The sequence below is a fragment of the Chionomys nivalis genome, chromosome 2 (genome assembly GCF_950005125.1).
Source record: "Chionomys nivalis chromosome 2, mChiNiv1.1, whole genome shotgun sequence".
NCBI lineage: Eukaryota > Metazoa > Chordata > Mammalia > Rodentia > Cricetidae > Chionomys > Chionomys nivalis.
Window position 1 is genome coordinate 7,797,575 of NC_080087.1, and position 15,722 is coordinate 7,813,296.

A 15,722-nucleotide genomic window follows, 5' to 3' on the forward strand; every position below is an offset into this window, starting at 1 on the left:
GTGGGGTTGACATTAAGCAATTTCCTTCCAGAGAGCCCCAATTTTCTTTGTGAAGTAAAAGGTGAGGTTATATATTAAGAGTCAGTAGTAGATAGAAACACAGCCAGATGAATGCAGGCCTGGAGACAACACAGACTTGGAGAGGGGTTTGGGAGTGATGGTTTTCTCCAGCAGTATCCCAAACATAGGGTTGTTGAGTGTGCTGCGAAAGAGTGGACATGCTGATCAATCTTAGGAGGTGAGCATGGTCGTTGAAGACAAAAACAAGACAATGGTGGAGCAAAGGGGGAAGGCAACTGTCTGTGTGGAAAGAGGGATAAGTAGAGGAAGAAGCACTAAAGGTGGGGGTTGGGAGCACTTCTGTGCTTGGCACAGGACTCTGCATATAGTAGCAAGCTAAATTAGAGCAGTGGGGAAGGGAAGAGAACGCCTCCTACGTTCATGTGGGAAGGCTGCGGGAAGCACTCGGGGGCCTGTACTGGCTTTCTTCGACTGCCATAAATGGGTGTTTAAACACTGTGATATTTTTACCCTCATAGTTCCAGAGGCTGAGCTGTCTTGGAGTATACTACCTCAGTTTGCAGAAGGCTGATTTCTCTTTCCTCAGACACTCATACAAGGATGCTAGCCTACTGGACTGATGCTCAATCCTTCCACATGGACGCTAGCCTACTGGACTCGCCCTCAATCCTTACAGCTCTATTTAGTTTTAATTGTCACTTTATCTATCATCTCAAAATATGGCCACTGCATAGGAAAAGCACAGCTTCAATGTATGACAGCTAGAGGACAGAACTCAGCTTGTGACACATTTCCCTCAGATCCTAAAACCGGTATCTTTCTCACAAGCAAAGTGCAAACACCAACAGCCCAACGACCCACAGGAAGCCTCAGCCCATCTCCTAACAACTGCAGCTCGGAGGCTAGATCTAACGTCATCTGCACCAATTAGTAGGGCAGCAGGGCTGGAGTTATGATTTATCCTGAGGCCCACTTCTTCTGCTCATTTAACCTATGAACCAGGCATGCTCTGCACTTACAACCAAAATACGAGGACAGGAGAGGCATACAGTCGACTTACTGTTCCAAAAAGGAAGAAATTTGAAATAAGAAAATAATGGAATAATGCCCTAAGCACTTTATGATTCTTAGGAATAATCATTAACATTTGGTCCCCTAAACCCATCAGTGAGGTGACTCTATGTCCTGGGACCCCTATGGCTTAATGAGACCTCTTGGGTTTGGGTGATGGTCTCATTTCTGTGTGTCTGTGAAGCAGCCTTCTCGCCTTAGGTCTCAGGTGGTGACTGTCTGACTTATTGAGGTGAGGAAACAGCCCAGAGCTCTTGGCCTTTGGAGAAATTAGTGTGTCTGAATGCCTCTGAGCTACTGTAAGAGATATTCCCTAGCATGTAAATACTTCATGTTTATAACCAGATAGAGCCAGTGTTTCATCTGAGGGAGCTCTGAGACTTTGATTGTCTTCCCTTATTTTGTTCAATCTCTGTCTTTGCTAGTGAGGTGGGTAAAGTTTCTCTTGAGACCGCCTGTCTCCATCCTTGGTCACTTCTAAGGTCAAGTCTTGGCTTTAGGGTTTATAACCATAATCTACTCATCAAATGATTCTCCAGTTGAGACATGACCTTGGTGATATTTGGCTCAGAAATTCTTCCACTGACTATCCCCCTCCCCAATGGGGAGACTGAAACTTCTCAAGCTATGTTCATTTTTCTTCAGAATTCCCATTTTACTCCCCTCCTCCCCTATGCCATTTTGTTAAAGGAATAAGGAGAAGCTGAGCCATACCTCAAAGTTTTGCTTAAAAATGTGCTCAGCTAAAGATCTAATTCTATCACAATTGATAGTTTTCACTGAACTGAATTATACAACATAGTTCGTCTAAGTTATTTTCCATTTTACAGAAAGGATTATCTTTCCTGTGATTTTTAATGTGTTCCTCATTTCCCATGACTCCTCTCAGAATCGCTTTTAATTATTTTTCTTCCAAACTCTAAGGCTTTTCAAATGTGTTCCTTAAAGCCCTCTCCACCCTCTAGCCTGTGGCTTGAAAGCCTCTTCTGTATTAAATACCTGTCATATAGTGTTTTACTCGGCATTGACTGTATTTACCATTACAAAACACCACAGGTTGGGTTACTCAATTAATAAAAATTCATTCACAGATTTTTAAGACAGGAGCCCATATCAATGTGTTGGCACTTTACTTTCTTCTGTCCGTAGTAGCCAACCTCTCTGTCTGTCCTCACATAATTTGGCAGAGCCACAAGGCCTCTTCAACTTCCAGAAGGACTCTGGCTCTGTTGAGTAAGCCATCCTTTAATCTTTGCTGTCCTCCAAGGCTCTGTGTCTAAGGACAGTACCGTCGAGGGTCTAGGGCATCAATATATGAATTCACAAAAAAGCACACAGCCACCCATAACAGCTTCTCTATGACTGGGGTGGACATTTTGAAGCAATCAGTGTTTAGCCTTCTAACTGAGCATATTCCATCCTGACCATGGATATATGGAAAACAGGGTACTTTTCTGGAGACTGTAAACTATGAAATAATTATTATGAGAGTCTAGGGACTATGGTAGCATTTCCTGAAGGTACCACAGAATTACAAATGAGTTTAAAATTCTTCAGTCATGAAGTATTACAGATGTGGTATGAGGTGAGTATAAATCCATCTGTCAAAATATCCTTCAAAACTAGGTATCAAATAAAATTTCAAGGAACTAAAATTCAAATTCATAAGCAATCACTTCCTGAGGAAACAGATTCTATGGCTGATCTTTAAGCCAAATCACAATTTATTAAATTATTCTAATCAATTTGAATTTATTTAATGTTGACAAAATATATTTAACACATTTAACAAATAAAAGTAAGAATTGGTGATGGTAAAAAAAATGATGGAAATTTAGAAAATAAATTTGAAAAATAAATTCTAGAAGTTAAAAGACAAAACAACTGAACACAAAATGTTGGAGGTTGAGAGAGACCAGATGGCTCACAACAGTAACACATCGTGTCATGATGTCATGCCAGTACTGTTTTACACAAACTCTGAGTTTGACATTTGATGTAATGATAAGCAGTATTTAGCAGAGATGCTTCTAGAAACCCTGTGTTCATGGTTTGAGAAATCCCAGGCTAACCTTTCTGAGAATGAGAGAAACATGGTCATGTGATCCTAAATACTGCAGCTTAAAACAGGCATAAGAGTGAGAAGTTCCCAGGTTTCTGAGACACACAGAACTGCAGGCAACTGGAGAAATCAGACAAAAATACTCCAGTCCAGAAAGAGGATCTATTTAATCTGGAAAGTTCTGAGAGATGTGGGGACATTTGTATTTATATTGCTAATATATTCTCTGAACTCCAACAACACAACCACAATTCTCAGCAACAAAAGAAGAGAGACAGTCAAAGAAAGGATCAATGATGTAGAGGATCTACGTAATTCTTTACAAAATACCTCATATATAGAGAGATAAAAAAGATGGGAGACTGGTGAATATAGGACAGGAATGGTCCAACACACCTCTAACTTGAAGACAGTAGAGTGTAGTGATGAGGTGAGCAGGCCTGCTTTTCATCCCGCCTGACTCCCGCACGGCTTTACCCGAAATAATTACACAGAAACTGTATTCATTTAATCATTACCTGGTTCATTAGTTCTAGCCTCTTATTGGCTAACTCTCATATCTTGACTAACCCATATATAATAATCTGTATGCCACCACAAGGTGGTGGCTTACTGGCATGAGTCTAGCCAGCGTCTGTCTCTGGAAGAGGAATCATGGTGTCTGCCTGACTCTGCTTTCTTCCTCCCAGAATTCTGTTCTGTCTACTCCACCCACCTAAGGGCTGGCCTATCAAAAGGCCAAGGCAGTTTCTTTATTAACCAATGAAAGTAACACATAAACAGATGACCCTCCTACATCAGTAGAGAAGATAACATCTGCAGAGATGATGGTTGATGGCCTCCCAGAATCATGGAAGAATACCAATCCTCAATGAAACATCGACTTAAGCTGTTTGAACTTAACAAGGAAAAGAATGGCATCAACACCTACATACCTAATGGTTAAAATGAAGAACACCAAGGAGAAAGAAAAGGTCCTAGACAGCTCGACAAGATGACCATCTGTGAAATAATTGGGTCACTCCTCAAAAGTGTGAAGGACACAAAAGAGAGAGAGGGGATCAAGAAGTTTTTCCTAACAAAGGAGACCAACGGGCATAATTAAATATTAAAAGTCATTAGGACTGGATGTTTAAAACAACACTAATTAAGAGCTATGGGATTTAGCTAAGGAGATACTGGGAGCTTTGAAGTGTCTTTAAATAAGTTTATTAACCAAGAAGGTATGATGGAGATAACTAATCCCCAACTTAACATACTGTGTAAAGTAACTCAAGGAAAATAGAAAAGAACTTTTGTCAAAGCAGAAAACAAATATGTACATATAAAATCAACAGAAGCCAAAACAAATAACATGCAACAACACAGCCATAAACAGGAAAAGAGAAGGTGGAAATGAAGGAGAGGATCAGCATTCCAGAGGCAGCTAAAATTACAGCAGCTACAAAGAAATTCAAGGACATTATCACCTTCGAAACGTATTGATCCGTTTTTCATTACTAGACAAAAGTATCTGAAAATGTTAATATTATTTTTTAAAAGAGAGGTTTATTTCAGGTCCTCATTCTGGAGGCTCCAGTTCCAAAGAATCTGGGGGTGCCGAATTGGGAGCAGAATTGTAAGACAGAGCAGAGAAACAAAAAGAATTAAGTGTGTGTGTGTGTGTGTGTGTGTGTGTGTGTGTTTGTATCTGTATTTGTCTTTATGTGTTTGTGTCTATATTTGTTGGGGGGTTGTGTGGGCATGCACACACGGTGTGTGTGTGTGTGTGTGTGTGTGTGTGTACCAGAAGGAGTCAATCATCGGCACTTGATCAACAAAACATATCTAATCCTAATACTTTCCCAAGGACCTGCCTCTGTATGCCAAAATTCCTTCAATTTCTTTCTTTTTAACACTTAACAATGAGAATCAAATTTAAACACATCGAGCTTTGGAAGAAACCCTCAACCTGTGACCAAACCACAGCCTTAGATTCAGTGAAATGTGTTGTGAATGAGAGAATTTGGAGCACTTAGCCCCAAACAGGATGTGGGGACCCAGGGATCTCTGTTTAAAAGGGCGCTGAAAGAGTGTCAGAGCTTTGTGAATGAGTGCAGGGAACTCTCATTCAGACGCAAAAGTAGTGCTGTATGTAGGAACTCACAGAGACTGTGGCAGTACATTCAAGGCCTACATGCTTTCCAACTAGACACTCCCAACACTGAGAAGAAGAGGAAGGCTCCACTCCTAACCAAGAAGCTCTTTGTAGTTAATAACAGCTGCTGAGAGAGCAGAAAATGGCTTTCTCTCCTGGAGTGTCATTGGGTTTATCAACCACAGTCCAGGGCAGACTCCGTGCCCACAAGTAGTTGGCCAACACAAAACAGATTCCATTCTTTGGAGCATTTTTTTGTTTTTTAATTATAGTCTTGCTGCTTTGTTTTTTATTCCTTCTTTTTCTTTTATTCTTTTTTGTTATTGCTTTTATTTTGTTTTTAAAAAGAGAGAGAATGTGAAGTTGGGTGGGTAGGGACGATATAGGAGGAATATGGGGAAGGGAAAGAACAAGATCACAATACATTGTAAGAAAAAAATAATAAAATTTAATTTAGAGAGAAGTTTTAGAAAATTATCAAATTACTGAGACTGATTCAAGAAAGGAAATTGAACCCACATTGCAAAATTTTCCCTCTGAAAACCAAAGGGGCTAGAGAGATGACTTAGTGGTTAAGAGCACTGGGTTCCCCTTTTCAGGGCCTAGGTTCAATGCCCAACACACACATTGCAGCTTATTAACTATTTGTAACTCCAGTTCCAGGGGAATCAACACCATCTCCTGGCCTCTTCAGACCCCTGACATGCATGAGCTCCACATACATTTATGCAGGCAAACCACCCATCTAACAAAAGGTAAAATATAAATGTAAAAAGAACCAACAAAAACACAAAGACCAATAGATAGATAGATAGATAGATAGATAGATAGATAGATAGATAGATGATAGATAGATGATAGATAGATAAGTAAAAGAAGTTCTGAAAGGAAAATGTAACACCCAGTGAATAATTATTTCTGAGATTATGTAAGTTCATTTTAAAAAGTAGAAAAGTAGGAGGCAGCAAACTCTACAGGAGTAGCAGCAAAACAAAACAAAACCCAGATACCAAAACAATCCTGCACAATAAAAGAACTTCTGGAGACATCACAATCCATGACTTCAGACTCTACTACAGAGCTACAGTACTGAAAACAGCCTGGTATTGTCATAAAAACAGACAGGAGAACCAATAAAACCAAATCAAAGAGCCGGCTATTAACCCACACACCTTTGAACACCTGATTTTTAATAAAGAAGCAAAAAATATCAACTGGTAAAAAGAAAGCATATTTAACAAATGGTGTTGTCATAACAATATCAACATGTAGAAGAATGAAAATAGATCCATATCTGTCACCATGCACAAAACTCAAGTCCAATGGATCAGTGTAGCAGCATGATGCTTGGCCGCTTGTTTGCTTCCCAGCTGCCCAGACCCCCAAAATAATCACACAGGAACTGTATTAATTAAATAAGGGCTTGGCCCATTAACTCTAGCTTCTTATTGGCTAACTTACATCTTAATTTAGCCCATTTCTATATATCTGTATATCAGCACGAGGGTGAGGCCTACCAGCAAAGTTTCAGCCTGTCTATCTCTGGTGGTAGATCCATGGCACCTTCTCCACTCTGCCTACTTCCTCCCAGCATTCGGTCCAGTTTTCCCCACCTAACTACAGGTTACCACGGCAGCAATGAAGTCATGCATGTGTGGCCAAACCTGTTCTGTAAAGGAGCAGTCTTCTCTGTTATAGGAAAGGATGGACTCTACCTCTACATGGAGACCCAGGGTTCTCTGGTCTCCTACCTTAGTTGCACAGGTCAATCCCTCAACAAGAGACCACCTCCCAGGAAGTCAGGTCCATCATCTGTCATGCTAAAGAGGAAGGAGGAATTCTTGCCCATTGTGATAATGTACATTTCCTTCCCCGAATTTCCAGTATAGTGGTTTATGTATTCATTTGCTAAGTCCCATTTTCCTAAAACATCAGGTCCTTTCTCCTTTGTCCCAGTCCCTCTCCCTCCTGTGTGGCTCTTTGTCCAGCCCTTGGCTGACCTCCATGCCAGCTTACAGCAGATGACATGACTTCCTCTCTTCCTGTTCTCTCTCTTCTTCCTCTGGGAAGCTGTGAGGTTTTCTTTTTAAACTCTAGTAAAATGGTCCTTAAGTTTCTGTTCGAGTTCATTCATAAACTCTTTCATTAAAAGACCAAGATCCAGTAAGAGACTCTCAACTTCTCCAGTAGCATGTGCTGACTCTGGGGGAGGGAACCCCCCCAAAATCTCCAGTCTCATCCTCAACCCCTTTCTCTCATAGGTTTTCCACCCCCCTTTTTATGATGTTTCCTGGGCTTTGGAGGTGGTGGCGGGATGCAGGTGTCCCAATGAGATCTAAGTCCTCTCTGTTACTGATGCTCCACACCTTGACAATTGTTTCCACACCAATTGTGACCTAGGGTGAGCAGAGGCTTCTCCGGTGAACTGAGAGGCTTCTTTTTCATAGACTAAACTAAATTTGTCTTTCTCATTTCCTGGAGCTATTTTTACAGTTTTTAAAGGGCACATGAGAAAGCATCCAACTATCTCCAACAAGGGTCAGACCCACACTGGTTTCTTACTATTATTTTAGTAATAATAAACATGTTAGTACCATTCTTTAAACATCAGCTTACACAATCAGTTCAGCTGCTCCCTTACCCACCACAGATGGCTCAATCCAAGACAAAATATTCAACCACCTCTATCACTGTAGTAGAAATCGTGGTGTTGTATGTGTGTGTGTGTGGCACACCATGGTGTGTGAAGCATTTCTCTCATACACTATTGTTTTCAAATGCTCGCTTGGAAGCATACATGGGCTAGCACAAGAACTTTGCCATATTATTGTGAGGCCTGTTTTATCAAGGAGGACAAAGAAGGGAAGATACAAATGTCCCATGGTTCTTGGGCTCTTGCATTCCATGAGTGATATCTACAGCCTGTGGAGGAAAAAAAATGTTTCTTGCTGGGTTTCAAAGACTACATGTTTAGATATAAGCTGGTAATATGATTACTAAAATCATAAGTTAAAACATTTGATCCCTGATGCAGCCGGATACCAGGGACAGACTCTTTTCTTCAGGCCTTCCAAAGGCTCTGCACTTTGAACTGAGTCCCTTCCTCGGTGATTTTTGACTCACTAAAATGAGCTTAGAATTTTTATGAATATGATGACTGTGTATATTACATCATACATGTTCTTTAACCAGGCACAAAGGTCTCCAGGAGTACTGTGAATGCATTATGATGGTTCCTGTCACTCTGTTCTGTGCTGGAACATGTATTAAAAATGGAAAGCAACTCTAGTCAGCCACTAAGCACACAGGATCTCTGTATGAGATCTTGTGGGGCTTGGTCCTGTCCTTTCTGTGCTCAGGGGGATTCAGAGAGGAGGGGAATGGAATGAGACTTTAAGACAGTGGAGAGTTAAAGCAGGGTCAATAGAAACAAGTACTTGAGCATAACTGGAAATATATATGTGGTGTGTGTGTGTGTGCATGTGTGTGTGCGTGTGTGGTATGTGTATGTGTGGTGGGTGTGTGGCAGGTAGGGGTGGCAGGCGTCAGGTGCCCTCTCTTCCATGTGTAGGCAACAGGGAGAGGCTCTACCTAAGAAACTTCTGTATCATAGCAAGCTCACAAAAGGCTTTTAATTTAACCTCACACACACTGGTACCAAGTGACTTTGGTGCTAAGATATTTTATTTCTTAGAAAAGGTGTTTGTTGGCCTAAGTTCTTTCATCACAAATAAACAAAGGGTATTTAAGAATTTTTATCTGTTATTTTGTGTGTACATTTGCTGGGGACACACGGGTGCCACCACGACCATGTAGAGCTCAGAAGACAATCTGTTGTAGTTACCTCTCCCCTTCTACTGCATAGTTCCAAAGGACTGAATTCAGGTCCCCCAGCTTGGTGACAAGAGCCCTTATCTCATTGGTGACGAGAGCTGGATCATCTCATTGGTCCAGAATTTAGTTACATGTCCTTCATAAACTTGGCAGTCCTATACGATTGCTACCCCAAAAGCTGCAGCCGCCATCTGTATAGAGAATGAGTTTGCAAGGTTTGAGAATCACAGAAGCTAGCATTGGGAAGTCTTTAAATTTTACATGAGGAGGTCAGGCGGGTGGTGGTGGCGCACATGTTTAATCCCAGCACTCTGAAGACAGAGGCAGGCAGATCTCTGTGAGTTTGAGACTATCCTGGTCTATAAGAGCAAGTTCCAGGACAGGCTCCAAAGCTAGAGAAAATCCCTGTCTGAAGGAGAAGAAAATTTACATGTGTATGTATGTCTGTGTGTGTGCGTGAACATGCGTGGTTGTGTACGTGTGTGTGAGCATGCATGGTTGTGTACGTGCATGAGTGCATGTGTATGTGTGTGTTTGCATGTGTGATATCTATTTCCAAAGTTTGATGACAACTCTTCTGAGATGGATATCTCCTTCCACTTTTCCATGTGTTCAGGAGAATTCAGGCTACAGGGCTTATAAGGCAAGGATTTTACACACCAAGTCAATCTTACCATAAACATTTCCATCTAATAGAACATGACAATGAAGGAGACACAGGGCAAGGGGACTTGAATGGCTCCACCCAAAACTCTGTAATGATGTGAAACAATGGAATAAAGCCAACAAGAAGGACTGATATTTTTACTTGAAAAGTCAAAATTTTAGTTCACGGATGAAATATTTTAATGAATTTGAGTGTTGGTCTTCAATCAAAAAGAAATTTTTTAAAAAAAGAAAACTTTTTAAGGTCAACACTCTGAAGTTACAAAGAAAAGCAATTAGTTATAGCAACCACAAAACGTACTTAAGTGGCATTAGAGGGTGAAGAAAGCCTATTCTGAAGAGGAGGAGGTCTCATCTTATACAAACTGAATCAATTCACTGACTCTCCACAACTTTATTCTTGGCAAGAGTTAGATTTTCTGTAATGAGCATTAAAGGAATACCAAACAGCTTTTTCCCCTCTAACTTTTGGAGAAAATAAAAAATTCACAATTTTAGAAAATGAAAAAAATAACTAGATAGATACAGATGCTATGTTCTTTGTAAAATGACTTATCCACAGGGACATCCTAAGCCTGCAGGAATCATAGCTAATGAAAGCACACGACATAGGAAGCACTTTAACTTTGGAAACTTACTGTGTAATGGAGGTTATTATGAATCTCTTCCAAAGTTGCCATTATTTTGAATACCTTGGCTATGTTTCTCACAGACAAGACACTTTTGAAATGAAAATTAATGGAACCCTTTTCACTATCAGTGGAGATAGGCAGGCACAGAGGCCTCTGTGAATGTGCAGCAAAGGGGACATGGACAGAGCTCATATGAGCAGAGGGTGATATTCACGTAGGAAAGAGTCTTTCCTGTGCCAACATGGCAGGGCTGCAGCTGCCTCCTCGCTTGACATGTGCGTGCGTGTGTGTGTGTGTGTTTACACACTGCACACTTCTGTTTATCAATGTTCCCCCTAGTTTGCATCATGCCCCAGGTATTTTTCTATGACTGTGGCTAACTTCATCTCTGCTTGTGGAAGGCCTTGTGAAACTGACAGGACAGCCCAGCACTTGACTCCACTGCCATGCTCCAGAGCATGGACACCGCTTTGCTCTTTTTAAAGTGTCATCCTGGGAATGAACGCTTGTTCACAAATTTTTGTGCCAGCTAAGAGCATCCAGGTTCATGTCCCCCTAGGCTCATACCCAGATTCCTATCAATGGGGTGACTTGGATATAGAGTTCCTTGGATAAAACTCAGTGATGCCTGCTATCACTGGGAATTTAGTTCCTACAAGCATGAGGTATGAGGCCATTTCCACATCCTAATGAAATCAATCATCTTTTCATTTTTCTTTGTGTGAACTCGATGTTTAATGCACCTGTCTATTTCACTGCTTCCATGTTCTCTTACAACCCTGATAATCTCGATACTGTACAAGTTATTAGGCTTAAATTTAATGGTAATTATGTTAACCAATGGCTATTAACACCCCAAAGTGAGAGCAATGTATTTTAATTGTATATTACCAAAAAGCTGATCATTTTGAAATCATTTACATAGATGTTTGCTATTAGGTTTTGTATAAATCTTTGTTATTAGAGTTGACTTATGCTACAATCCATTGTAAGGAAAAGATACGGAGAAAGACATCAGAGTTTTTTCGGGTGATACAGTATTACTGTTTGGGGACACAAAAATAATTTGACTATAAAAATAACTTAAATTTTAAAAAATACATTAGTATTTGTGAAAAACAGCTTTATTGTGTAGACTGGTAGTCGTGAAAACCAAATTCTTTGCTGTATTGCTTTTCTTCTTAAATTCTCTCTTCTTCTGTGGAGGAAGCCATCCCCTTCCAGATGTAGAAGAAGCCACTCCCCCTTCCTGGTGTAGAAGAAGCCACTCCCCCATCCTGGTGTAGAAGAAGCCACTCCCCCTTCCTAGTGTGGAGGAAGCAATCCCCTTCCTGGTGTGGAGGAAGCCATCCCCCTTCCTGGTGTAGAAGAAGCCACTCCCCCTTCCTAGTGTAGAAGAAGCCATCCCCTTTCTGGTGTAGAGGAAGCCAGCCCCCTTCCTGGTGTAGAAGAAACCATCCCCTTCAGGGTGTGGAGGAAGCCATCCCCCTTCCTGGTGTGGAGGAAGCCATCCCCCTTCCTGGTGTAGAGGAAACCATCCTCTTCCTGGTGTTGAGGAAGCCATCCCCCTTCCCGGTGTGGAGGAAGCCACCCACCCTAGCACTTCCCTTCCCAGAAAGCACTAGCTAGCTCACATCTGCTTCAAAGGGCAAGTCGCTCATCCTAAAATCTCCTGTTGGGGTTTTCTTGGGCCTGAAAAAAAAATCACATTAACCCTATCCCCTCCAAACGGTCCCTTCTATCTCCTGTCTCCTTTCTTCCCTCTTTCTTCCTCTGTTTTTGTACTGCATAGTTTTTAATGACCTGATACTTTTGTTTTTAAACCTTCTCATCTAGTCCACCAAAGCACAGCTCCAAGAAACCAGGACTCAAGTCTTCCAAATCCCCAGAGCAGCAGTGAGATGCCAGTACACAATAAATGCAATCTGAATGTTAGTCAGGTCTGTAGAAGGTGCATATGTATATGTTAGTCCATTCGACGATAGGAAAGCGCATCAGTGAAGTCCAGATGACGAATGTGACTTTTATGGCTGTAAAATGAGAATTCATTGTCTGTAGTTCATGCCACAGACACAAGTTTCTAAGTTGAATGTGGTGTTTGGTACCACTAATAGATGGGATCATGAATTACAGACAGCATGTGTTCTGTATATGGGAACAAGTGAACAGAAATACAGTTGGCCATAGGTCTGCTGGCATCTCAGAGGTGTTATCAGCCACAGGCCTGCTGGGCATCTCAGAGGTGTTATCAGCCACAGGCCTGCTGGGCATCTCAGAGGTGTTATCAGCCAACAGTGACACCTCAAGTAAAGCAAGAACGTTAGGACCCAATCATGTTGCCTTGCTCAGTTATCAATTCTATCTTAGAACTGACATCTGGAGCTATTCAAATTACAACTCAAGAGACGTTTTGAATTTTGTCACTTTGCAAAAAAAAAAAATCACTTCTCCAAAATCTATAAAATGTTAATTTGTTTTTAAATTTCACTGTTTCTGTTATCTGTTGTCTTAAACCAAATGATCTTGGGGCTGCTTTGCTCACCAGACCCGGCACTGACTTGGCACAGAAGATACTAATTTCCTTTATGTTTAGTTTTTATTTTACTTCTTTTTTTTACCCCATAGTTCTTGGATGTCTAGATAATTTTCTTCAGTGAAGCAGGAGTTTTATTCTTCCTTCTGCTCAACTTTAAGCAGTTGGAACACCAGAGACACTGCTGACTGCTTGTTGAGAAGTTTCTCTAGCTTGGTGGGCTTGCAGAACAGCAATGGCTTCATCAACTTTGGAGTGGAGACACTCTGGAGACTCAAGCATGCGGCGCAGTTCTAAATTATCAATCTCCAGCAGCATGCCAGTGATTTTACCGGCCAGAGCAGGGTGCATGGTTTGAATAAGAGAAAACAGCCATTCCCCTAACATTTGTTTCTGTGCTTGAGGAGAGGCAGACGCCAGCATGGAGGCAGTCAGCGATGCCTTACCTTGGACAGGAACAGCAGACCGCTGCATGTTGACTTGCGGTTGTGTACTAAGATGCTGAGGGGGATTCCGGACTCCAGCGGTATATGTATACTGAGGAACTGGGCGGGCAGTAGGAGCAGCTGCAGCAGAAGCAGCGGCAGGATGCGGTCCCATCAGCTGTGTGGAGGTGTTGGCAGCACGATGTGTTGACATGCTCCACAGAGCCTGGGAGGAGGCTGGTCCTGAAGTATTAAATGACTGAATAGCAGACGGGTGGATGACACTAGACACACTTTGGAATGGATGAGCTCTGGCACCCTGAGCACTCCCACAGGGACCTGGTGCCTGCTTAGTAGATTGGTTAGGAGCACAGTGGGCTACACGTTTCTGAGTCTGTGGTGTAGCTGTCATGAAGTAGCCTAAAGAAGCCTGTGCTGGCTGGAAAGGGTTGATGACTGGGCTGGACACAGCACTGGTCCCTGCCATTCTCTGCATATACTGGCTACTGAGGTGAGCCTGGCGCTCCTCTTTGCGTTGAGCTAAAGCTACATAGAGTGGTTTGGTGGCCACAATTCTACCATTCATTTCTGTAACTGCATTAGTGGCTTCTTCCGGAGAGGAGAAACATACAAACCCAAACCCTTTGCTGCGACCCCCCTCCATGGTAACCTTCGCGCTAGTGATAGTACCAAATGGAGCAAACTCCTTTCGGAGTCGCTCGTCATCAATACCATCGTCCAGGTTTTTCACATAAAGGTTAACACCTTGGCACCTGATGCTTCTATCTTGGGGTACCTGTTCGATTTTGGGCTTCTCTTGCCTCATCTGCCCGAATTTGTGCTTCAGTTCAGTTTGCCGTTCCACTTTTTTCTGAGCTCGACCAACATAAATCTGTTTTCCATTGAGGTCTTTTCCGTTCATCTCATCCACAGCCTTCCGGGCATCTTCATGTCTTTCAAAGCTTACGAATCCGAATCCTTTGGATTTTCCACTTTCGTCGGTCATGACTTTAACACTTAAGGCAGGCCCAAATCTGCCAAAGAGACCCTGGAGTCTCTCATCATCCATGTCTTCTCCCAAATTCTTGATGTAAACATTGGTAAACTCTTTAGCCCTGGCTCCAAGTTCAGCCTGCCTGTCTCTACGAGACTTAAAGCGCCCAACAAACACTTTGCGATCGTTTAGAAACATCCCGTTCATCTTCTCAATTGCTCGTTCGGCTTCTTCCTGGGTCTCGAAGTGCACAAATCCATAACCCTTGGAGCCGTTCTCGTCGCACACCACCTTACACGAAAGGATGTTACCGAAGGCAGAAAACGTATCATACAGCGTTTTGCTGTCGATGGATCTGTCCAGGTTTTTGACGAATATGTTGCCTACCCCACTTCTGCGCAGCGACGGGTCCCGCTGAGACCACATGATGCGGACCGGCTTGCCCTTTATCACATCGAAGTTCATGGTGTCCAGGGCCCGCTCGGCGTCCTCCAGCTGCTGGAAGTTGACGGAGGCATAGCCCAGCGAGCGGCGGGTGGTCCTGTCCCTGTAGACCCGGATGGAGAGGATGGGCCCAGCGGGGCTGAACTTCTCATAGAGCATCGCCTCGGTCACATCGGGGTGCAGGTCCCCCACATAGAGGGAAGCCACGGAGTAGCTGGGGTCGCTGGGGTTCATGTCTACACAGGGCTGGGCTGGGAGAGGGACCAGCGCAGGAACAGAAGGTAACCGGAATGGAAAGCCCCTCAACGGCCTAGAACTCGGCGGTCCGGTAGCACGGGCGGCTTGCTTCCGGTGCGGAGCGAGGCTGTGGTGCCTTAAGACCCCGGGGTCCGGCTGGAAACCGGCCTCCATAGCTGGGTTCCGGATACTGGGATGCTGATGCCTGTCTGGTTCTGGCTGGTCACCCTTTAGGAAATCAAAGTATTTGGTGGAGAAAACATGAATTTAAAGATTTCTTTTTCTTTTTGCTTTTCTTTTCTTTTTTTAAATGGTGGAGGGGATGATAAAATGTTTGTTTTGAGTTTAAAGTGTGTGCTTTGAGTGTTCTGCACTGACTTCAGGGGGTGATAATAATGCTTTCAAGGGAGCTAACGCCTCCATGAATAAACCCTTTTAGTGTATTCTAGCTCAGTCTAGAATGTTGATAGGAGACAAATACCTACACACACAAACATGCAAACACACACACAGAGAGAGAGAGAGAGAGAGAGAGAGAGAGAGAGAGAGAGAGAGAGAGAGAGAGAGAGAGAAGGAGGGGTGGGGAGAAAAATTCCCTTTGAGGTGGTTTTCTATTCATATTGCAAAAGAAAACTTTCAATGCACATGTTTTTAAGAGCTTAGAAA

The 15,722-nt window shown here is 42.6% G+C and overlaps 1 protein-coding gene across 1 annotated transcript; it reads right to left on the reverse strand.

Moving 5' to 3' along the window:
• Positions 1 to 13,112: 13,112 nt before the first annotated feature.
• On the reverse strand, positions 13,113 to 15,053 carry LOC130870133 (polyadenylate-binding protein 1-like). Its single transcript, XM_057762719.1, has one exon. The coding sequence runs from the start codon at positions 15,051 to 15,053 to the stop codon at positions 13,113 to 13,115; it is 1,941 nt and encodes a 646-aa protein (XP_057618702.1).
• Positions 15,054 to 15,722: the final 669 nt, after the last annotated feature.